Below are 26,806 nucleotides of genomic sequence, written 5' to 3' on the forward strand. Positions count from 1 at the left end.
AATTTATATCAGTCAGGTAAATAAATAAATTAAGGACTTCTGGCAACCTAGGAGTGAATGAATGATGCAGCATGAGGAAACTCTTTGGTCAACACTGTGGCTTTGAAGCAGTCTGTTCTCAGCTATTGTGGTGTGGGACATTCTCCTTTGTATCTCCAGCTAGTAATAAAGTGTAGATTAATGCTATTCATGACCTCCATTACTTAACCTGGAGTGTCGCCACCAATCGCTACTCTGCACTGGAGAACGTGCATCAAATGACGATACTGGCTACGGAATATTCTAAGTCCTTTAACTCATCTCGCTTGGAACAACAATGAAGCCATCTTGCAACCTAAGTGCAGGAGACAAGCAAATCAAAGACAGTGACTTACATGGTCTTCAGTTCAGAGCTTCACATCAGCAGCAAAAATCCTTGCCTTGGGTTAATCATGAAAGTGACATTTTCTTCTGAAGAGTTACTGGTGGCACCAATGATCCACATGAATCCAAACAATGTGTACCACCAACCAATCTTCTGATTGACTTGGATAATGAATACAACTTGTTCGCATACCAGCAAGACACCTTTCAACAAACTATCATGGACAGACACAGAATAATGCTGCTTGATTGTGTCACATCTACTATGTCATGTACAGTTCTGCCAATTTGTTGGGCCACAGCTGAACATTTTCCTGGTATTTCCTTCTTCATCACAGCCACTGTATGAGAGCTCATCCAGTTGTTGTTCTCTGTCCAGCTGTGGTACCACATGCATACCAGAATTTTGACTCACTACCCAAGCTGCCACCTTTCCATCTCAAACAGCCAGCTAAGTGGTTCACTTTTCATTATAAACGCTGTGTGATCTCAAAGATGTATGCATTTTTCTTCAGGAATGAAGTTTCTACAATAAACAAAATACTTCAAATGATAAATAATGACAATGACTTGCCTATTTCTAAAATAATGACATTTTATAAAGTGATAAAAATATTGGTTTTCAGTTCAAAAATAGGAAACAAAATAGTATAATTACTGGTAGAGAGGTTATTGCTTTGCAAAGAAGGCATTATCTCCGGGACATGAGAAATGGAAGTTTTATTACCTTGATGAAATATGGGTTAATGCAAGACATGTGACACAAAAAAAGAGTGGACTGACAAAAAGAGAGACTATAAGCAACAAGTTTTTGCTGCAGACCAATCACAGGGGTTATAAATCCAAGAGGAAAAAGAAGAAGGCTAATTATAGCACATATAGGAAGCAACAGTGGTTTTCTAGAAAGTGGTGAATTGATTTTTGAATAAAAAAGACTGGAGATGCTCATGAAAACATGAGTCGTCAAGTGCCCCTAAAATAGATCAAAGACATTCTATCTGAATTAGAGCCCAACACTATTATAATTACGGACAATGCTTCATATGATGGAGTCACGACAAAGCACAAGCCACAAAAGTCTTGGAGGAAGGAAGACATTGTAAGTTGGGTGTGAAAGGGAGCACATGTCAATTCTACTGTGATTAATCTTGAATTACTGAAACAGGTTGAAGTGTACATTTTAGGTCAGTACATTACTGATGAAACACCACATTCTGTGTGTCACATGGCCATTAGGTTACTGCTGTACCACTGAATTTGAACCCCATAGAACTTACAAGGACCCAAGTTAAAGAATATGTTGCAAGAAATAATAAAACATTTAAGCTACCACATGTACTTAAATTTATGAAAAATTAGTGAATGAAGCTCTGTAGCATGTCATTGTACACTGGTGGGACACACAGCAAAATTTAATAAAAAAGAAGACAAAATGTGGCACATGGATGGTTTCTGAGAAATATCTTCTTCAGGTTCAGATATGAAAAGAGTTCAGAGGCTACCAAACAATTGAGGAGAGTAATACCTTAAGTGGCTTCAGCATTTCATTACAGCAAAACCTCTGAAATATGCTCTTTAAATCACAGATTGCTCTTGTAGATAACTTATACTGTTTTTACACAAGTTTTTTACACTGTGTTTCCAAGCTAAAATAGGGTTTCCGCATGGACCCTTAAGAAACATATTACCAGAGGATTACTATATATTAAATTATGCCTTTTAAAATTCAAATGGCATTTCAAGTTTTATTATCTGTCTGTTGTTTGTTGATTTTATTAATTACCTGAAGGTGTAATGTTTGGTCTAATCCGCTTCTGAACGCTTTATTTTAATTCTTTTGACATGAATTATTTTAGTATTCCAGCATTTTTAAATACCTCCATATAAGAAATGTTAAAACAGAGCAGTTGGAAACAGATCAGATCAAACAATGCAATAGTACCATTCAGTTGTGGAATGTTGAATAAGCTTCCACATGATTATCCACAGTTGTTCACATCACTGTGAACTTGATGGACTGACTTCCCTATTAAAATGCACCAGTAAAGCATCATGCATAGTGTTATCTACACTCAGTAGTGCAGGTGAACTATGCTGCCTCATAAAATGTAAGGTTAGTATTGCACCTGACTATACACAGCTGAAGTTCCATGGGAAATAAAATCCAATGAGGTAATAGCAAACGTGGAAGAATACACAGTGTGATGTTTACATCACGACAGTTCTTATAATGAACAGACAATACTTTTTGATGTTTTACACAAACTAGTGTCACCATCAACAATGGTAAATGTCAGCTGAGACAGTCTCAGGTTGAGTTCCTCAGAGTTTTAGTTTGTCATGACAGCATATTGTCTGCATCGCAATGTGCCAAAGCAGTTGTCACCTACTGCAGCCATAGATCTTTCATAAATCGCACCAATTTCTTGACACGATAAAATTTTTTAACGTAGACATGCCATCCAGGTACCTCTTACAAATGCATTAGCAGGCAAGTATGCCACAAGCACAACGAATATTAAGCTCACATTCTCTAGTGACCAGCTACAAAACCATGTAACCACTTTTTTTAAGAACTGATCTGTATTTAATGTTTCTCAAAAACCACAATAACATCAAGTGAACAGATCTCTCATTTACAATATCCTCATAGCCCGTCTAGATGTGACAGTCATCAGATGACAGATAGTAAGTAAGTAAGAGATTACATAATATAGCTTCATTTGTTCTAGGGCTAGACCATTGTCATCAGGCCTCTTTTTCTCTGGAATCCACAGCATCCACAAAGTGTGATTGAAAAGTGGACACAACTTCTCCAGCTTAAGTAAAGACACTCTTTCATTGTTGCATCATGTGAATATATTGTGCTCACATTTCACCCTCCATACCTGTACATAAATCCAAAAAATGCACAGACAGTGGGTTGTTCTTCCTACACAACTAATTAAAATCATAAAGTAAGTTTTCTAAACAGCCACAAGTTACACTCTGTGTTTTTATATAGTGGGTTTGCTCTGCAAATAAGCAAAGGTGGCATCAGAACATACATTGTAAAAGATACAAACTGAGATAATATGGAAAACTTGCACTGACATTACATAAAGTACATATTCTACTTCCAGTATTGTGACTTACATTTAAAGTTGGCTGACAGAATTATAGATTGCATTTAAAGTTGTCTGACAGCTCTAAAAAAGATTAAACTGGTTGTACTACCATACTTAAACCTACATTTAAAGTGCATTAGTAAATGATGACATTGACAACACCAAAGATTAAATTGACTGTACAATGCACTTGTAACACACACGGAATAGTGTATCCAAAGATAATTTACAACTACACAAAATGAAATTTACATTTTAGTTGCCTCTTTTATGGGCATTTGCATAGACATCTCATATCTTTACATATCTGTTTATCTTTCACAAAATATGAGTTCATATGTAAAAATTAAAATATCTTTCAAAATTCATTATAAAAAATACATATTTATATAAGTCTACCAAAATGCATTCAAAACAATTGTTTTTAAAAATATTTCTGTTAGGATAATATGACAGGTATATTTTGGTTGCTTGTTTTTTGAAAGATAAGCACATACGTGAAGATATGAGATAGTTATACAAAGGCGAATAAAAGAGGTGATTAAAATGTAAATTTTGTTTTCTATAGTTGTAAATTATCTTTGGATGCACTGTACCATGGATGTTACGACTACTGTTGTACAGTCAGTTTAATCTCTGGCACTGTCAATGTCAACATTTACTACTGTACTTTAAATTGACTTTAAATGTGAGTTTAAGTACTATTGTACAGCCAGTTTAATCTTTAGGGCTGTCAGACAACCTTAAACACAATCTTTAATGCTGTCAGCCAACTTTAAATGTAAGTCATCATACTGGAAGTAGAATATGTACTTGATGTAATGTCAATGCAAGTTTTCTGTACTATCTCAATTTGTATCTTTTACAGTGTATATTCTGATGATGCTCTTGTTCATTTGAAGAGCAAAACTGGTAAATAAAAAATACAAAGCATGACTTGTGGCTGTTATCAAAAACTTAAGTTTTAGCGGTCACTCCCCCTGCAGGTAATGGCTGCTCTTACTAAATTAAAATCGTTTCTCCACAAACATCTTTCATCAGTACAGCAGGAAGAAGTGAGACATGTTGTTATATGACATAAAAACATTACCATTGCACTGCACAACAACACAGTGGGATTTTGCATGAAATGCCATGATATTACTGGCTCTTCAATACAAGTACTAAGTTATGTTTCACCAAAGTGCCTTCGTCCACTAGTATCATTTGCCATGAGGCAAGCTATTTTTGATAACTTAATGGGCTATCACACCCTGGGATCTGACCAACAATGAAGCTTGTTACAGACCACTCTGTATGGCCAAATGCCAAGAAAGACTGTAAATCTTGGATGCAATCTTGTAATGCATGCCATGCTCTATAACAGGATGCCATGCACAACCTAAACAAGGCCATTTTTCTATCCCCAAGGGCCATTTTCAGCAAGCCCACTAAGACCTTATTGGACCTCTCCTTGATTTAAATGCTTAGCAATATATTCTGTCAGTGATCAACAGAGTAATGCTGGGTCACGGCTATACTACTTCTGAACATCACTGCCGAGAACTCTGCAAATGCATTTAACAATCTATGGATTTCCCTCTTTTGGTGTCCTGCTGCAATAGTGAGAGATCAAGGTAGGAAATTCATGTCAGCACTTTTTCCTGAACTCTTGTTGCTTATGCAGTATTCATCTTCCAAACAACTGCTTACCATCCACAAAATAATGGACTGGTAGAATGCTGGCATCATACACTTAAATCAGCTCTCATTTGTCATGGAGGGTTATGCACAGACCCCCTGCCATAGGTTGTTTTAGGTGCATGTTCAACTTATAAAGAACTCCACACATCTCTGATGGAAATCCTTTATAAGGAACCACTCATTCTTCTGACTGACTTCACTGAACTGTCCTAATTGCCTGCAGATAGAGAAGTACAGCAGCTCATCCAGAGAGTCACACAACACATTGTGCACCTTAAGATTCTGATCCTGCAGGTGCATGACTCTCAGAAAATCTTCATCCATAAAGTTCTGCAGTACTGGACTCACATCATGCTGCAAGATAATACTGTCTGATTGGCATTACACCCACCCTACTCTGGTCCACATAAAGTGATTAGATGAAGTGGCAACACCTTTGACATTTTACTGCATGGAAACATGACTACATTTAAGGTCAACAGACTCAAATCAACATGGACCCTGTTCAACATCACTGATATGTCTGGAAGTAACATGAACCCCACCAACAACATTCTGCACAGTGAGGGGAGGGAAGAGGGAGGGTCCTCTCTGGTGACTTAGCAGCAATTGTGTGATGTGTGAGGAAACTCTTTGGCCAGTGCAATGGCTCTGCTGCAGAACAATCTTTGAACCAGTCTCCACTGAGCACGTTCTCTGATGTATCTCCACCCAGTACTGGTAGGTAATAAGGCATAGATTCATGGTATTCATGATCTTCACTATTTAACTCAAAGAATGCCCCCCTACATCTACTCCAAAGAGTCATGAAAAAATAACTACGCATATTAAACCAATATACAAATAGAAAAATAGTAATTATGAATGTGAAAACCTGAGAAGGAAGCCAAGCTGCAGGACATGCTCTTGCTGATTTCTCCAGGCTGACACTGCCCTTGATAAAGAAGTCAAGTTGCATTTGACTAACTATCCCATCACTCTGTTGTAGTTTTGTTGTCATTTGAAATGAGAAAAGCAGTTTATGTTTCTCAAAAATACCTGGAAGTGAGATGGTCTTGTAGCTAAAATGTTAGACTGAGCAAATATTGAACAAAATTAAAAAGTAAAAAGAGCATTAACTGTCACACACTATGTAATTGTATTTACACATTATCTTAAGCAACATGACATGTGATCTTCACGCATATGAAGCTCCTTGTATTAATAATGGGAATTCATTTATGTAAAGCTCCTTATACTGTAATATTTAGTACGGTGTTCTCAGTCTTCTTTTACAGTTAACTATATGGACTAGATCATGACATGAGAGTGACAGAACTGGTCATTTTGTGACCTTAAACTATAACTATTATAAAGTGCAAATAAAGGGAAAAGTATATTCAAAATATGGTTATATTTTAATAAAAAATAGATGAATTTGAATTACAATTTAAGACAAAGTATTTTATTTTAAGACGTTTAACCCAAACAAATATAAAAGAAGATATCTTCATGATCTGGATTCAGCATCAAGCCACTCTGTCTTCACTCCTGGACACAAATATCATCATCAGTATCACAAAATGGCAAAGTCAGCTACCACTGAAAGACAGATAACATGTTACATGGCCTATCAGAAAAATAATTCTGCCAGCTACATACAGATCAGTGCACAGAACACCTGATTCATCTGAAATACCACTAGTTATATGGAGCACTAAATGTGCAATGCATCAACATATGGGCAGCCACCATACTTCCAGACTTGGTTGTGGACTCAACAGTTAGCAAGCAGATCAGCAGTTTGGAATTACCATGCGCCTTCAAGATGTGTAGCAACAAAGCCTAACTTCTCTCTATGGCTTACTCAGACGGGTAATTACATGTCAGAATGAAAATTTTAACATTAAACAGTTGTACAAAAATTTCATAAAAGCTCAAAGATCAATTTTTCACATTTATTATGTCACTGGCTGAGAGCATCAGCGTGCTTATTACTTCCTTCTATAAAATTTATTTCATGTAAAGTTCAGATAAATCATTTTTATCATACTAGTTTTGACTGTGTTGACAGTATCAATAGTCCATAAATAATTCTTCACCATTAGTTTCACCAAACGAAACAACATCCCACTGAGGCTCACTCAGAAGTACTGTACAAGCCTCAAGGAAATGTCTCCTTGCATGCTTTGACACAGCCCATGGCCAAGAAATGTTTACAAGCTATTGATATTGCCTAGAGTGTCAAAACTAATAGAGGCACTAAGCAATTGATTTATGGATTGCCCCCAAATAAACTTCATAGCCATGGATAAGTTTACTTTGACTGTGCCATATTCAGATAAACGCTGTCCATATAAGATACAAGGTACTACCCAAAATATCCAAGAATTTCATTGTAGCAGTCAAACCAGTAGCAGTATGATATTCTGCTACTAGATATCTCAAGATATGCATCCTATCTATATCTATTGTAGCACAGACTTGTGTCATCTGTGGCACATGCAGATGTGATTGGTTGGTTTGGAGTATAAAGGACCCAAAGTACAGAGTCAGCAGTTCCTTTTTCTTCATGCTAACAAGGTTCAAGCTATAACAATTCACAAAAGGAGTTGGGGAAAGGAAATGGGCGGAAAAATAACAGGGAACCACATGGAAAGGGAAAATGAAGGAGCTCACCAAAAGGGAGTTAAAAACAATCCCAAAAGGAGTTGGGGAAAATAAAAGGCATAAAACTAAATTTGAATCACACTGAAAGACAAAATGACAGGAGCTAACAGAAATGGGTAAATGTACACTAGAAAGAAAAGAAGTGGAAGGTGTTAAAATAATGTAGCAGATGGCCAAGGCTTGTTGATCACAAGAATAAAAAAGGATGAGCCAGCCACTCTGCAACACATTAAAATCTCCAGACTAAAGGAGAAGGCAAGATGAATACACATAGGAAAAACAAGAATACCAAGGCAAACAATCAGCAAAGAAAGAGTGAGGAAGAGTTAAAATGGAGGGATGTTGGAAGCCTGGGAGAGAAGGCCAGATGCATACCCTTAGATAGTGTGATAAAAACCCCCCTTACAAATAAAATGTAAAACAACATCAGCTATTGAGGCATTGTCACCCAAAACCAGAGGGAAGGTGCTGGGAAGGTCACAAGTCCATCACAGAGTAGCTAAAATTGGGCAGACCAACAAGATGTGGATGACAGTCATGTGGGAGCCACAGCAGCACCAAGGTAGGTCCATGTGACAGAGGAGGTGACCACGTGTTAGCCAAGTATGGCTGATGGGGAGCCGGCAAAGACAATGGAGTTCTTGTGAGTGGCTTGCATGGATGACCACCACACATTTGTTGTCTCCTTGATAACACATAGTTTATTTGGTGTACTGAGGATGTGCCATTTATTATCCCAGATCATGAAAACTTTGTGGCGGAAGACCAATTGAAGATCAGTCTCCGGCAGGCCAATCTCCAGAGTTGGTTTACTGGTAGCCCGTTTGGCCAGGTGGTCAAACAGGTTCATTGCCTGGTATCCTGCCATGTCCTGGGGTACAAATGAATGTCACTGAACATCCACTGTTGCCGAGGGCATTAAGAGATTCCTGGATAGTCAGTAGCAAAGGATGGAGAGGGAAGCACTGGTTTAGGAGTCACTACAGATGACTGGACGAAGTCACTACTGATGATGAAGGTCTCCGTGGCACAGGAGCATATACACTCAAGAGCACGATATATGGATACCAACTCTGCAGTGAAAACACTGCAGCCAGCCAGCAATGAGAGCTGTTCAGTATGTCCAATGTGAGCGTAAGTGGAGCCCACAAGACTGTCGACCATCGATCCATTGGTGTAGACTATTTATGAGCTCTGAAACTCACTGAGAATAGAGAAAAATTGCTAGCAGAGAGCCTGAGCTGGAACTGAGCCTTTTGGGTCTTGCAATAGGTCCAGACAAGGCTGTGGCTGAGACATGGACCATGGAGGTGTACAGAAGTGGACCCACAGTAAAGGCGGTAGAGGGAAAATGTCAAGTTCAGTAAGAAGCAAATGGACACAGACTGCAGGGGGATGCCCTGTTCTGGGCCACCATTGTGGGAGATGGATCGCCATGTTAGGAAAGACAGTTATTTGGATGGTGAGGGAAGCTATGAATGTGGGTGATATAATTTGCAAGCAGCAGTTTCTCCCGGAAATGCAATGGAGGAACACCAGCTTCCATGAGAAGGCTGTTCAGTGGGCTCATTCAGAAAGCTCCCATCATGAGCCGAACAACAAAGAGGTGGATAGGGTCTAGCAGTTGCAGTAAGGAAGGTGATGCTGAACCATACACCAGGCTCCCATAGTCAGTATGGGACTGTATGAGGTCTCTGTACAGCTGCAGCAGTGTAGGGTGACTAGCAGCCCAGTCAGTGTGGCTCAGGCATCAAATAATATTAAGATGCTGCCAACACTTTTTCTTAAACTTATGAAGATGGGAAAGCCAAATTAAGTGGGTGTCGAAGACCAGTCAGAAAAAGTGGTAAGTCTCCACTACATCAAGTAGTTGGTCATTGAGGTAAAGTTATGGACGAGGTGAAGAGTACGATGATGACAGAAGTGGATCACGCAAGTCCTGGTGGCCAAAAACTGAAAGCAGTGAGTAAGGGCGCATGACTGAACCTTTTGTATGGCTCCCTGCAACTGCTATTCAGCCACACCAATAGAAGAGGAGCAGAAGGAAATGCAAAAGTCATCAGCATATAGGAGGAGAGATACTGAGGACCTTACTGCTAGTGCAGGAATTAAAAAGAGTGGGACCCCATTCTCTTGGATATGGGATGAACTGTGGGAATCACCGACATGAACTCTGAAAGTGGGGAGCAACAATAAGTTAAGTGTAAAAATTGGAAGTGAGCCCCAGAGACCCCACTCATGATGAGCAGCAAGGATGTGGCGTCACCAAGTGGTATCGTAGGCCTTTTCTAGGTCAAAAAGGAGAAAATAAGGTGGTGTCACCAGGAAAAGGCTTATGCAATGGCAGACTCCAGGTGGACCAAGTTGACGGTGGTGGAGCGAAGGCCCCTAGACTTAAGGAGCCAGCACAACCACAGGCTCACCATACATTTGAGCAGCTTGTTTGGAATGTTGCTGAGGCAAATAGAATGATAGGTATCCAGATCTAGTGGGTCCTTACCAGGCTTTAGCATTGGAATAATGATACTTTCTCACCACTGTGATGGGAATTTGCCATTGGTCCAGATGCAGTTGAAGATGGTAAGGAGGTGGCACTGGTAATCCGCTGACAGATGCTTAATCATTTGGGAATGGATATGGTCTGACCCAGTTGACGAGAGCACTGAAAAATTCCAACTCACTGAAGGGAGCATTATATGGATCAGGTAATTCTCAGACACAGAGGTGCAAGGATAATGTTCATCAAGATGCTCTGCGATTATATTGGGATCAGCAGACACAGCTCCATGTGTGGAAAATCCAGGTACACCTGTAGGAGTCTGATATCTGTAAAGTCGTTGGAGCTTGGTCCAAACCTGGGAAAGAGAGGTTTGTGTTCCAGCGGTGGAGACATATCATTCCCAACACTCCTTCTGTCGTTCGATGAGTAGGCAGACCTGGGCTTTGAGCCATTTGAAGGCAGTGAGGTTTTCCAGGGATGGGTGGCACTGACAACATTGGAGGGCCTACCTACAGCCTCAAATGGCTGCAGAAATTTCCAGTGACCACCAAGGCACCTGAGGAATGAGGGATTGCTGATTCAGCTGCAGCAATAAATGTAGTAATGATGCTGTGGATCACTTCATCGAAGTTGCCATGAAACAGAGATTAAACAGTGGTGGCAGCATTGAAAGCAGCCCAATCAGCTTTAGTAAGAGCCCATCTGGGCAAGCGTCCAGATGAATAATATTGGGAGAGGAATAGGAAGAGTGGAAAGGGGTGAATACCACACAAGTTGTCATGAGCTCTCCAGTGGATATATGGGAGATGGCCAGAACTGCAAATGGAGAGATCAGTGACTGAGTATGTGCCTTGTGCTACACTGAAATGTGTGGAGGAACCTGAATTGAGGATACAAAGGTCGTGTTGAGTTAGTAGGACCACGACATCTTTCCCACAGCCAGTAATCTTGGTTCCACCTCATAAAGTGTTACAGGCATTAAAATCACACAGAAGTAGAAAAAGTGGGGGGAGTTGGGAAATTTGTGCAACCAATACATGGTACAGCACTCCACTGTCTGGAGGGAGGTAGGTGTTACAGATGGTAACTTCCTGCATTGTCCTCACCCCAACAGCCACAGCTTCTAATGGTGTTTGAAGGAGCACAGGTTTGCTACAGACAGAGGTAAGGACATAGGTACAAATGCCACCTGTCTGTCACAGTCAGTCAGTATGGTTTTTGTAGTACCCCCAATAGACACAAATGATGGGAGTCAGCATCGCAGTAAAACAGGTTTCCTGAAGAGCAATGCAAAAAGCAGATGTAATGCTTAAGAGTTGTCGTATCTCAGCCAGGTGGGAGAAAAAACCGCTGCAATTCCATTGGAGAATGATGCTTCCTATCTTCTGGGGAGGCATTAAGGGACCAAGGAGGAAGATAATGCCTAAGGGTCACCTGCCGCCACCGGTTGAGCATTCATAGCCAGTACCATTGCATCTGAGGCATCGGTGAGATCTAGGTCCTCGGGGGATGCCAGAATCTCCACCTCATCCTGTTAGGTAGTGGTAGTGTGGGGGACACCCCAGCCTCCCATTTTCTAACAGACCTCTGCTTTGTTTGTTTGGCTGCTTGCCGCTCCTTAGGGTCTTGCTGAGAGGGCTTCTCGGAAGTAGCTTCAGGGACAGAGGAAGACCATGAAGCCCTTCGACCAGCAGCCCGTGGCTCTTTCAGGCACTGGCTGGTGTCCAGTTGACCACAATGGGGGACCATGGAAGGTAGAGTCCCAAGGGACCCCTTCCACATCTTCCACATGATAGGAGCTGGAGGAGGCTGTTGCTTCCCCAGTTGGGGGCAGGGGACAATATCCCCAGCATTTGGGGGGAGGGGGGCAGTGCTCCCAAAGTAGAGGCTTTGGGAGCAACAGAAGAAGCCAGCAGGAGGGGGAATGAAGATGGGCAGCCTGGGGGGCCCACTGGAGTAAGCTTAGATGAGGGGTGTAGTGGCATTATGGAGGGCAACGCCGTCGTAGCAGCAGCATAAGAAGATAGCACTCGAACAGGGTTCAGCTTTTCATATTATAGCTTAGTCTCACAGTAAGACAGTCCATCTATGGTCTTGTACTCAAGAATTTTCTGCTCCTTTTGGATTAACAAGCAGTACAGTGAGCAGGGGATTGGTGCTCTCCACAGTTGACACATGTGGGAGGAGGCGCACATGGAGTCAGTTCAAATGGCTCTGAGCACTATGGGACTTAACATCTGTGATCATCAGTCCCCTAGAACTTAGAACTACTTAAACCTACCTAACCTAAGGACATCAAACACATCCATGCCCGAGGCAGGATTCGAACCTGTGACCATAGCAGTTGCGCGGTTCTGGACTGAAGCGCCTAGAACCGCTTGGCCACTGCGGCCGGCGCACATGGAGTATTCAGATGCAGAGACTGTCTGTTGTCTCTACACGTGGTGCTGGAATTGCACCAGGAGACATGTGTCCGAATTTCCAGCACTTAATGCACTGCTTAGGGGAAGGGACATAGAGTTTGACATCATATTGGTATACCATCACCTTGACCTTTTCAGGTAACGAATCACACTCAAAGGCCAAGATGAAGGAACCGATGGCAATCCTATTGTCCTTAGGCCCCTATAGATGTGCTGAATACTCCATCATTCTAAATCGGAATTAGCTCATTGTCAGACTGCAACAGGTCATGATGAGGAATAATTCCCTGGACCATGTTGAGACTTTTATGTGGAGTGACCGATACAGGAATACCACCCAGTTTTTCGCAGACGAGTAATGCCCGCAACTGGGCTGGGGATGCTGTCTGAATTAGGACTGACCCACTGTGCATTTTGGACAATGCTGTCACTTCTCTAAACTTATCCTCCAGATGCTCAACAAAAAACAGAGGCTTCATATCCAGAAAGGAGTTCCCATCAGTTCTGCTGCACAAAGGTGAATATGGCCCTCTTCATTCTGTAGACCTACGTTCCTCCCATGGTGTTGCTAGGGAGGGGAATGACGTGGGGTCATATGTCACAGTATTTTATTCTACCTTCCATTTCTTAGAGACCGCTGGGGTCATTTGGTCCACAGCAATAGATGACTTTATCCACTTCATTGCAGGTCATCTGCCCCTATGCCACCCACTCCGATCAGTGGCTCCCCCCACGGGCACTACCCAGCCACAGCAAAGGCCACCTGGCACAATGGCCATCGCTGGGAGTTCTGATGCTCCAAGAAGATGGGCATCTATTTCTTGGCATATGTGGGGAGTCAGCAGGTCAGGCGTCAGCAGTGCAATTCCTTTGTTGACAAGGGGCTACCACTAAATGGGTACATGGTAGCCCCACCACAGTGGACTGACTATCATGCTGGATATTGGACATGGAGAAATCCAGTATTGTCATGGGGGTGAAAATGAACAGTAGACAACGGAAGAAGATGGGATATCCCGGAACATGTCCTTGCCAAATAGCTGAATTGCAGGTGGAGATGTAGAGTCATGACAATAAGAGGTGGAGGAGATCTAATCTAACGGCACTATGGATAAATGGTGCAACACAATAAGACATACTCTCTCAAATGGCCTGCACTTCTGTAGAATTTTGAAAGTGGGAAGTCAAACCATAAGATGGGACCTTGAACTCATTGGGCTGAAAAGTGGGAGACTCCTTTTGGTTGCCTTATACATTAGGCAGGAATACCTAGGCCCTGTTCTAGCCCCTGAACCCACAGGGGAGTGCAGTTATGAGTTTTGGTGGTGCATGTCAAGACATGTTTCAGGGCTTCTGTGAATTGCGAAATGGATAATGTGAAGGAGCATGCATTTTTGTCAAATTCTCTTTCCAGTTGAAGAAAACTGCAGCTGATACCCACTGCATGCTGACAGAGGCATTTGGTGAGAATGCACAGAGTCAAGCTAGAGCAACTGAGTGTTTCAAGCACTTCAAGGAATGCTGAGAATCTGATTGATTGTCAACATGCACATCACTGCAAATGATCAAGAAAGTGAATGACATGAATTATAAAAACTGAAAGCAGACAATCTGCGACATTTGCAACAGACTTAGGCTGTTGTATGATAGATGTCAACGAATTCTAGCCGATGAACTGAACATGACACAAACTGCAGCGAAGTTTGTTCCTCACCTTCTCAGCATCAACCAATGAAACTTCAGGATTCAGATAAGCACAAAGCTGCAACAAAGAGTTAGAGAGTGTCCAAACTTCTTATCCAGAATCATAACAGTTGATGAATCTTGGGTCTACAGTTACAATCCTGAAAAGAAGCAACAATTATCACAATGAAGAACACCATCTTCTCCAAGGCTGATAAAACTCGACAGGTTCGCAGCAACTTGAACCACTGCTGATCATTTTTTTTTTGACATTTGGGGAACAGTGGATAATGGGTTTGTTCCATCTGGTTAGGCTGTCAACGGATACTTTTAGTGCAACATTTTGAGGCAACTGAGCGAAAATTTTTGTTGGAAATGGTCAGAGTTGTGGAAAAAGAAAAAGTGGTTTACACACCATGACAACACACTAGCACACACTTTGCTCATTGTGAAGGAATTCCTGGCCAAGAACAACATGGCAATGTCCACTACCCTCCCACTTGGTAGACCTAGCCCTGTTCCTAAAGATGAAAATCACATTGAAAGGGTGACTTTTGACTTCATTGAAGACATCCAAGTGGAATCACAATGAGTCCTGAACACCCCTTTGGACTTGCAAGAGTGCTTCCAAAAATAGGAAAAACACTGGGATCTTTGCGTATATGTCTGAGGTGACTATTTAAAAGGTACAGAGGACATTAGGACATAATTACACTTTTCTGATCTTTACAATGACATTCTTGGATATTTTGGGTAGCACCTTGTATGTCTACTCGCATTACATTCTTGCAGATTAGTGCTACAGTTTGTGACCCACCTGAAGAGCCAAGTACATTAGCATATCATTTCTGGGATTTGGGGAGGCTCATCAGCAATGGATGGACTCTGGCAGATTAATGATGAGGGATGGTGTGATGGCCAGCCTTGAAGTGCTTTTTAGGTAGTTTTGAACATCTGAATAGGTGAATATGAGGCTGGTACCTACATACCACCTCAGATATATCAACTGAAAATATTTTGAAAACTTTCTCACACTTTCACATGTAATAACAGTAGATGCAGAGAGATGGGATACATAAACTCCATCCCAGGGGAAATGGGTGTAGACAGGAAGGGCACCCAGCCAGTCTCTACAACTAACACTAGCACATCTAGCATGACATGTCAGTCCTGTGAGGACATGGCATAAGGCTAAGAGAAAGTAGAATGCTACACATTGAGCATCAGTTATGAGTGAATTGTGGAAGATCATAAAGGAATTGGGTGTAGATGTCATACTAGTCTATTCTCACCAGAAAGACAAGACTGCAATAATTTTGCTTGAACATAACTATATTTTACTTATTTATTTAGTCATTTGAACAAATGTAGTGTAATGTACAACATTACCGGTATATTGGACTTCTCTCTAGTAATTACAGAGAACAGCTATCTAGATTATATATACTCCCACAATTTTTAAATTATAGAAGTTACAGACCTATAAATTTACCACAATTCAAGTATTCACTTACTGAATAGAAGCACCACAGACCTTTTCTAATAGACCTTTTAAGCATTAATATTTAGTATCTATTTTATACCATTTGTCAAGTTATTGAACAGTATTGTTCTCATACAGCACGCATCTTTCCAACAGAAACTTATCTTGGCTAGGAGTACATGAAAGTCAATTTTTAATCTAATGTTGTGCTTAAGTAACTCACATTTTTTTCTAACACTATTATCATCTCAAATTACATTTTGCGACTGAGATTAGTGTGTCAAAAATAAACATGCATGGTACTGGCCACAATTTCAACAAAAATATTGTTTTGCATGACTATCTATCTCTGCTTCCTGTAATAATCATAATGGCTCTTTTTTGTATGCTGCAGGTCCCCAGAGCTGCTGCGGAATTTTCGTAGATTATGAGACCATATTTTAAATGTGGATTAAAATATGCATGTAGGCACATATTAGTGCCTTCATGTTAACAGAACCCCTTAAAGTCTTTAAAAGATGGCAGCTTGTACTCAGCTTGGCATTAATGTGTTCAGTATGTTTGTCCCATTTTAGGTCACTTTGATTCCAAATGCCAAGAAATCTTGTTATTACTTTATTCACAATGGGCTGTAGGTTGATGGTGATATTTGGATAGTGTAGGATATTGTTTTGAGAGTTATGGAAATTTAATGCTACTGTTTTCCTGTTGCTTATTGTAAGCTGATTCATTACCAACCATTTACTTAATATATTTGTAACAGAGTTTACTTCATGTAGTTTCTGTTTTTACTAATACTGTTGAGTCATCATCATATAGGATTATTTTGTGTCAATCAACATGCGCATACACACCACTGATATATACCACAAAAAGAAGAGATCCCATTATCAACCCTTAAGGTACCTCATAGTTGATGGGGCATTCTTCTGACAGGTATTCTGTGACTATTGGTGCCTTTTTATCTACATGTCTGATGTATATATTTTTGAATGAAACCATTCATTCAACAGTATCCAAGTTTTTTGACAAAAGTTATGTGATTTACTATGTTGAAAGCTTTAGTTAAGTCAAAAATTTTCCTCCTGTTTGCCATTTTTCATCAATGGCTTTTAAAACAGTGGCTATGAATTCATAGAGTGGAATCTTGGTTGTCTTCTTACTATGGAAACCATGCTGAGAATTGGATAATACATTTATATTCATGAACTCTATTAACTTATTATACATTTTTTCCAGTACTTAAAAAATAGGATATTAATGTAATGGTGTGACAGTTTATCAATTTATCTTAGTCGCCAGCTCTGAATATAGGAATAACTTTGGATGTATTTTATCTGATCTGGAAAGATGCCCTAATGAACAGTTACAGAATTATGTGAGTGAGGGAGTCATTTATATTTGGGAAGGAGAGTTGTTATTGAAGTAATGTAACCTAGCAATGAGCATGATGTTACACTAGCGATGTGTGATCCATAATCCAGTTGGATTATCACCTGAAAATACATAATGTACTCTCATGTCATTCATCCACACTTTTATAAATTATGAGCTGCAACAATGTATGGATGTGGATAATCTTACTTGACAGGTGCCCTGTGTAAACACTAAGCCAGCACTTTTGCACAGCATAATGACTGATTAGAGTATAATGCTACAAACTGTTATTCAATAATTGGATCTGATTGTTATCAACAAAGAAGGGTAGTTTGATACATTTGTAAAATTGTATTGACACAGAAACCAATATACACATTCCCCTGGCAAATTGTGTAATTGCTTGTAATTTTACATCACAGGGTGTTAAATGACACATGACAATTAGCAATCTTAGTGTCATAATATTTTGTGCTTCATGCAGTTTTGATGTAGTACCAAAAATGGAAAAAACCAGTATGGAACATAACAACATTATGAAAAGGATAGCTGCTACTCACATACGCTCCTGGAAATTGAAATAAGAACAACGTGAATTCATTGTCCCAGGAAGGGGAAACTTTATTGACACATTCCTGGGGTCAGATACATCACATGATCACACTGACAGAACCACAGGCACATAGAAACAGGCAACAGAGCATGCACAATGTCGGCACTAGTACAGTGTATATCCACCTTTCGCAGCAATGCAGGCTGCTATTCTCCCATGGAGACGATCGTAGAGATGCTGGATGTAGTCCTGTGGAACGGCCTGCCATGCCATTTCCACCTGGCGCCTCAGTTGGACCAGCGTTCGTGCTGGACGTGCAGACCGCGTGAGACGACGCTTCATCCAGTCCCAAACATGCTCAATGGGGGACAGATCCGGAGATCTTGCTGGCCAGGGTAGTTGACTTACACCTTCTAGAGCACGTTGGGTGGCACGGGATACATGCGGACGTACATTGTCCTGTTGGAACAGCAAGTTCTCTTGCCGGTCTAGGAATGGTAGAACGATGGGTTCGATGACGGTTTGGATGTACCGTACACTATTCAGTGTCCCCTCGATGATCACCAGTGGTGTACGGCCAGTGTAGGAGATCGCTCCCCACACCATGATGCCGGGTGTTGGCCCTGTGTGCCTCAGTCGTATGCAGTCCTGATTGTGGCGCTCACCAGCACGGCGCCAAACACGCATACGACCATCATTGGCACCAAGGCAGAAGCGACTCTCATCGCTGAAGACGACACGTCTCCATTCGTCCCTCCATTCACGCCTGTCGCGACACCACTGGAGGCGGGCTGCACGATGTTGGGGCGTGAGCGGAAGACGGCCTAACGGTGTGCGGGACCGTAGCCCAGCTTCATGGAGACGGTTGCGAATGGTCCTCGCCGATACCCCAGGAGCAACAGTGTCCCTAATTTGCTGGGAAGTGGCGGTGCAGTCCCCTACGGCACTGCTTAGGATCCTACGGTCTTGGCGTGCATCCGTGCGTCGCTGCGGTCCGGTCCCAGGTCGACGGGCACGTGCACCTTCCGCCGACCACTGGCGACAACATCGATGTACTGTGGAGACCTCACGCCCCACGTGTTGAGCAATTCGGCGGTACGTCCACCCGGCCTCCCGCATGCCCACTATACGCCCTCGCTCAAAGTCCGTCAACTGCACATACGGTTCACGTCCACGCTGTCACGGCATGCTACCAGTGTTAAAGACTGCGATGGAGCTCCGTATGCGATGGCAAACTGGCTGACACTGACGGCGGCGGTGCACAAATGCTGCGCAGCTAGCGCCATTCGACGGCCAACACCGCGGTTCCTGGTGTGTCCGCTGTGCCGTGCGTGTGATCATTGCTTGTACAGCCCTCTCGCAGTGTCCGGAGCAAGTATGGTGGGTCTGACACACCGGTGTCAATGTGTTCTTTCTTACATTTCCAGGAGTGTATATAGCAGAGATGCTGAGTTACAGATAGGCACAACAAAAAGAGTGTCCAAAAATTAGCTTTTGACTAATAAGGCCTTTGTTGAAAATAGACAACATACACAGACACACTCACACAAATGCAACTCACACACACGACCACAGTCTCTGGCAGCTGAGGTCATTGGTTGAAAGCTCACTTTCTGACAGTCTTTTTATCATACCTATCTATGACTCACCATCCGTGCTGTATAATGAGTAGCAACTATCCTTTTCATAATATTTTGAGATAGTATCCTTATTCAGATAATCCCCAAAATTTCAGTGCATAACTATGTGAATACAAGAAAATTTCACAAATTTTCAGAAGTTAATGAATATCATGCATAGCATCTAGAGCTGCACATTCAACAAATTACAGCAGTAGTATCTGTTTTGGAAAATCATTACCCCACAATTAAATTGTGGCTGTATACTTAATTCGTGAAATATTTCCCTTTTTTCTTCTTGTTTACCAGTTTGTTCTTAGTAAGTCTTTCAAAGTGTAAGATTGTATCATAAACATAGCTCTTATGAAACTCACTCTTGTGACATAAAAATGTATTTTATCTCCACACTAACTGCTATCTGTTATACAGTGCTACATTTAATGTCTTCTTTCAAAAGCAGTGTATATTTTCTGCATTTGTCATAAATTTCCACTATTTTCAAGTTTCTTACATTAGTTTGCTGGTGATCATAAAAAAAGAGGATGAGTGCTCAAGGTTCCAAACAGCTTCAGGGACTCAGTAAATTTTATCTCATATTATAAAGACAAAGAAGTTCCATGTAGATCAGGATATTGAAACATGTGCTTGTGAGTTAATTTTTGGAAATGTAATACTTGTGATTCTTACAAAATTCACTTCTCCACTAGGTAATTGGGAAACTCTCATGAAAGTATCAGTCATTTACTGTGTTGTCTATCAAACAGGAAGAAGGAATTTACTAATCTGTGGTGATTTTAACATAAATTTCGTGAAGGAATCTGATAGGAAAAGTGATTTAGGGGTGCTGTTGACCACTTATAATTTAGTATCAGTAATAAATTTCTCTAGCTGGGATGCTCAAGGTTGCAGTATTCTTTCACACAAAGTATTCACATGACAAGTAGACATTAAAGAAATTCATACCTATCCTGTTGTAAATGGACTATTATATCATGATGGACAGTTAGTCACATCATGTACCTTAACAATATGTACAGTTCAGAAACACTCAAATAACCCAGTGAGGCTCATTAATGACAAAAATACTGAAGCAAAATTGAAAAACAGTGATTGGGGTGAAATATAAAATGAAACTAATGCTAAATTTAAATTCAATACATTTCTTACTGAGTTTGTATCCATTTTTAAAAGTAGTATTTCTGAAAGGATTTAAAATTAAATGTAATAATGGGAACTCATTAAAGTGACCTTAGAGCACTACTGGTGCCATAGTATCTTTACAATGAAAAAGAATCATGTTCAAAATAGCCAGAACAATTAAACATCCAGAAATACTTTCATATCATAAAGAGTACTGTAACATATTAAGAAAAGTTGTAAAAAAATCGTCCACAACTTGTCTGAAATTGACAGATCAGAGAATAAAATCGAATCACTATGGAACAGTGTTGTGCCTTATATTGCTTAATGTACTTAGCCACATATGTAATGCATCGTTAAAGACAGGGTGTTTACCCAGTAGATTACAATATGCCATTGTTAGACCTCTCTGTAAGAAGCCATTGATTACCTATCATCAAACTCTGAAATGAGGGACATCCTACCCGAGATATTTCCCACCCCTCCTAAAGTGGTGTTCTGTCACCCACTCACCTACACAACATCCTAGCCCATCTATATCCACTCCCAATCCCAACCCCTTGACACAAAGATCATATCCCTATGTAAGTCCCAGGTGTAAAACCTGTCCAATCCTCCCTCCGAGCACTTCCTATTCCAGTCCTGTCACAGGTTTATCCTACCCCAACAGGGGCAGAGACACCTGTGAGAGCAACCACATCATTTACCAGTTCTGCTGCAATCATTGCACAGCTTTTTATATTGGCATGACTACCAACTAGCTGTTCACCAGGATGAATGGCCACCACCAAACTGTAGCCAAGACTAGAGTAGACCACGCTGTGGCACAACATATAGATTAACACACCACACTTGATTTCACTGACTGTTTCACTACCTGAGCCATCTGGATCCTTCCATCCACCACCAGCTCTTCTGAACTGTGCAGATGAGAGTTATCCTTACAACATATTCTCCACTCCCATAATTATCCCAACCTCAACCTATGGTAGCATACTGTGACCATACCTTCCACCCAACAGTTTCCACCCCCTCTGCCCTATCATCTCATTCCCATTCTCAACTCCCACCTTGTTTATTTGCAGCCCTCTGCCAATGCACCCACCCATCTTTCCCCGGTCCTCTCCTATTTTGCTCGTTTCCCCCACCCCCCTGCCCCACAAATCCACACTGTGCATGTTGGGATTCTAGTCCCTGCACACTCCACCAAACAGTGTTCATCTCTATCCCCATCTACACACCATCCCTTCCCCTTCCCCACCTCCTCCAGACTGCTGCTTGCATCCCACATGATAGTTGCATTCCGGCCCGAGATTCTGGAGTTTGGGTTGTGTGTGTGTGTGTGTGGTGTGCTTGCTTGTGTGTGTGAATGATGTGTGTCTCTCTTTTACTGATGAAGGCTGTTGCTGAAAGCTTTATGTAAGTGTCAGTGGTGCCTATCTGCAACTTGATGTTGGGTAGGATGAACATATAGTTCTCCTGGTATAACATTATCTTCATTCCTCAATTCAGTTACCTTCTGGATCCCTGCTTTCCTTTCTTCTTGGTCTTCCATGCATAAAAGTGTCTGAAGCACCATTCGCTAAATGTGAACCCTGATTAATGATGGACTATTTGCAAAACAATATTTGCTACTGCCTTCTTCTGGGATTTCAGGAGCTTCAGTTGATAAAAGAATGAGCCACGATCTTCCATCTATGAGAATTTCAGTTTGATTGTAAACCAGAAAGGGTAGCAAATGGCAACAATGTATTCAAGTTGTTGCCTCTAAGGCCATGTTTTCAAAGCCATACACAACAAATCCTATTTGCAGTTGTTAACCCATGAGAGTGGCTTGCAGTACTAATTTCTAATGCTGCCATATCAGTTGGAAGTGCACCTGTCCTTAAGGCCTTAGTTATCCTGTACTCATAAGCCTGCTTTGTAGAGAGATCTTTGACAACAGTGTCACTCAGTAGAACCAGAGGCTCTGGAAAGGAATTTTTGAGAAATGAAGTATTGATTTCAAGTTCTGTTGCATTATCAAGCATGTAGCCAAACCTACCACTCCACTTGCTGTTAGACAAAGTTTTCAAAACCAACTGTTTGATCAAGTGGCTCACAGATACTCATTAGTACAAAGAGTACAAACCAGCCAGATGAGTTTATGATTCAGCTTTGTCTCAACCCAATGCATGACTCCTCCTTCCCAAACAGTGTTAAAAGTCATTCAGTCACCACCGATAGTCTGCAAACTTTTACCAATGCTGTTTTTCTTTAAAACACCCACAAGGTGGTTAGCAATAATTTCAGCAGGTTTTCTTTTTGTTAATTCTTTCTCTGGCGTAAAATGGTGAAGATACCTTCCATGTGGCTGACTGCAAACAATAAAATGCTCTTCTTTCACAATATTTCTTGTAATGGAACTTCAGTGGAGTCTTGGCATCCATCAAAGAAGACACATTCAATCTTGCTTATCCTGCATTTATCATGAAATTCTTCATCAAGTAATTCATTACTTTCTCTTGGCCCCTTTTTACTTTATTGTGATCAACTGTGAGTCTCCTGTCTCCTTCAATAATTAACCAGCTTCCAATTTGTGGCTGTTGTAGTAGCAGGTGTAACACGCAGAGCGGCACCATACCTAATACTTTGCTAAGCAATGTTGTGTAATTGTAATGTATTAAATGTATTATACTAAATTGTACTTCTAGTAAAGGGTACATCAGAATCATCACATGATACCTGCAGAGGTTCTTCAGAATCTTCATCTTGAACATCAGTTGCCTAATAATTTTATTTCTGGTAGAAAGCAATTTCATTTGACTCTACTGTTAGCTCTTCCTTCATTTCCTACTTATATTTGAAATTCTTCTTAATTCATTTTCTTGCCCCTTCTGCTTTTTAATTTGTCTTCTGTGCTCAGGTAAATATGGTAACCCAATATGATGTCATCCAACAGATCCAACTTTCTCTCTTTGACCTTTTAAACACCAGTTCTTTGACAAGGATCTTCATGTCCTTAGAACAGAAGCACGAGATGTGCACTCCATGTTTACAGTTAGCATCAACTGGACATGGTCCCTCAAGTTCTGAACATAGTTTAATCTCACACTTACAATTGATGATATCAAAGAACTTGTATAACATTGCAATGGAAGCCTCTTTTCACGTCCAGTTTTCCCCTGCCAAATGATATGCTTTGGCCTTTCCCCAGTTTTCTTCTATCTTCTTCAGGACTGTGACTCTATAATTTGAAAAAATGGTAACACAAAACAACTATTTGCTAGCCACCACTTTTCAAGCACTTTTGGATGAATATCCTTTGTAAGAATGACTGTTGGGTAATGTCTGACATTCTCTCCACTCTGCTTGCCTACCAGAAGCCTTAGAACACCATGCAAAGTTCGGAGTTCAGAAGGCAGCATTTCTCAACCAATTCCAATTAAGTTACTCATATGAGTAGTATTTGCCAGCTTTGGCATCCTTTTACTAGCCATGGTTCCGAATTTTCAGAATTTGAAAGTGGAAGGAACTATATGTGCTTGCAACAATAAAAACAAAAATTACCACTGTTTGTGTAGTCTTGTGCAAATGAGTAACGCCAGTTTAATAACTTTCAAGTGGCTCAAAATGATTATATTCTTATCCTTAGAGCAGAAGTACAGACAGAAATAATGATAAGAAGGCACTTCTTCAAAGAAGACAGTTTGAGAGAATTTTACATGAAAAGTCAAAATATCATGAAATTGAAGTAGCTATTTACCAAGCAAAGCAATGAAACTGCCATTTCTTGTAAATATAATTGGAAATTGCAAACCAAAATGCAACTTTATGACCCCCCTCATTTTTTGAAAAAATGAAATCAGAGTATTTCACAAGACCTAATGTTGTACTCAGTTGCATGTTGTGCCACCAGGTGGTCTGCTTCATTCTTGACAACAGTTTGGCAGTGGCCATTCTCCTGATGGACAGCTGGTTGGTAGTCATACCAACATAAATGGCTCTGCAGTGTTTGCAGTACAGTTGGTATATGACATGGCTGCTTTCACAGGTAGCCCTGCCTCTGATAGGACAGAATACATCAGTGACAGGAATGGAGTAGGAGGTGCTGGATGGGTGGAATGAGCACATCTTGCATCTTGATCTGCCACATGGATATGATTCCTGTGTGATGTGGGAGTGGCATATTGATGGACTAGGATGTTTGTAGGCCAGTTGGGTAACAAACCACCAGTTTAGGAGGTGTGGGAACAAACTTGGGTAGGGCAAACCTCATTTCAGGGCAGGATGAGAGATAATCAAAGCCCTGTTGAAAGATATGGTTCAGTTGTTCCAGTCCAGGATGATAATGGGTATGAGGGGGGCACTCCCTTGTAACCGATTGTTGGGGATGATGGGTGGGTTGTGGGTGTGTAATAATATGGCACAGAAAGTCTATTTGTGGACCAGGTATGGGAGTATTGCCTGCCTGTGAAGGCCTTTATGGGGCCTTCAGCATAGTGGGCAAGTTCTTGTCCCTGCAAGTATGTTATCCAAGAGTGGCTAGGCTGTATGGGGAGGGAGGGGGGGATTTTTTGGTGTGAAAACAGTAAAAGCTATAGAAGTGCACATACTGGTGGTGGTTATTGGGTTTTATGTTGACAGATGTGTGAATGGAGACATCAACAAGGAAGAAATCAATGTCCTGGAAGGTGGCATGTTGGGTAGAGGATGAGCAGGGAAGTGGATGGGAGAAAATATGTTGAGGTTGCAAAGGAATGGAGATATGATGTCTTGGCTCTGTGCCAAGATCATGAAGGTATCAACAATGAACCTGAACCAGACTTAGGGTTGGGAGTTTTGGGAGGCTGGGAAGGTGCCCTCTAGATGACCCATAAATAGATTGATATAGTATTATGCCATGCGGATCTGGCAATGTCGTGTATTTTTTCGGAAACCTTTGCTTCAGAGTAAAAGGAGTTGTTTGTCAGCACATACTTGGTAAAGTGCATAAGGAATGAAATGGTGGGTTTGGAGTCTGAAGGACTTTGGGAGAGGTAGTATTTGATAGTGGCAAGGCCATGCGCATGAGGGATGGTTGTGTATGGGGAGAAGGCATCAATAGTGCCAAGTAGGGTTCTGGGAGGTAAATGTGTGGGATAGTGGAAAGACTGTGAGGAAGAGATTAGCATCTTTGATGTGGGAGGGTCTAATTTTCAGGTCATGTATAGCTATCCTTTCTTCTTGTGAAAGGTTAGTGTGCTAAGGAAGGGACTTTGGGACATGATGATGAGCCCAATTTAGGGGTAAGGAATTCCTGGAAGTTGACTAGGGGGTGGTTAGGTGGGAGAGGGAGTGTCACAGTTGGATGGTAGTATTAACTGGGAGAGGCAAAGGTTAATGTTGGGCTTAGATTGCCTTTGGTTGGAGAGATTGGCGGCAAAGAAGTGTCTCCGTTGTTGGGATTGGGAGAAGGAGACTACATCTTTAAGAAGTCCAGAATGGTTGAATTTGAGGATAGGGCTGACAATTAGATCTTTTGACATGACTGAAATTTCTGTGGACTGAGATGTTTGGTGGAGAGGTTAACAACAGTGATTTGGGTTTGCTTTGGTACTGGGTTTCTGGGGTACTGAGAGGGAGTTTTGGAGGATGCCATAAATTGAAGAGATTAACTAGTTAAGAGTATTGGTGCTATGAGAGGTTGATGAGGGATTTCACTATGAGGAGAATGGGTGTTCTTGGATTGTGGTGCCCCAAGGTGGGAGCAGGATATCAACAAGTTGGACAGTTTATGGAGGCGATGTCTGGGATGCTCCTCCAGGTGTTGGAGTGGAAGAGTTTGTATTTTGGAGATGTTTTGTATATAATGAGGATTGCACAGTAACAGTTTCTAGTGGAGGAAATAGAGGTGGTTCAGGGATTTCTGTGCTATTGAGAGGTGAAAAAATGAAGGGTGATCCTTTTAAGTCTCCAGGTGTTTACAGAATTACATATAATGACTGCCCATACAAATACATCACTAAAGGAAGTACAAGGACAGTGTTCCTAATGTTCTAGAAGAAGTAGAGATCTATCATGCCTTAAAGTAATCTCCTAGGCATACTGTCAAGTTGAATTGAAACATACATCAATCTTAGCTAATTCTGACTATCTCAGCTGGTAACCTGGCCTGTTTACCTGTTTACATTGCCTCCTTATGCATCTCCCTCTCCCATCCTTGAGTCTTTTTGTGGTTTGATACTTTATGGGCCCTTCTCCTTTT

At 41.2% G+C, this 26,806-nt stretch overlaps 1 protein-coding gene across 1 annotated transcript in view; it reads right to left on the minus strand.

The window, feature by feature from the left end:
- The window catches only part of LOC126263364 (dynein axonemal heavy chain 10), a 1,742,213-nt gene that overhangs the window by 186,259 nt on the left and 1,529,148 nt on the right, over positions 1 to 26,806 (minus strand). Inside the window, exon 67 of the mRNA XM_049960456.1 lies at positions 6,028 to 6,191. Within this exon, the coding sequence (XP_049816413.1) occupies positions 6,028 to 6,191 (164 nt within the window). The remainder of the gene's footprint in view (positions 1 to 6,027; positions 6,192 to 26,806) is intronic.

This window comes from Schistocerca nitens, chromosome 6 (assembly GCF_023898315.1).
Source record: "Schistocerca nitens isolate TAMUIC-IGC-003100 chromosome 6, iqSchNite1.1, whole genome shotgun sequence".
NCBI classification, from domain to species: domain Eukaryota; kingdom Metazoa; phylum Arthropoda; class Insecta; order Orthoptera; family Acrididae; genus Schistocerca; species Schistocerca nitens.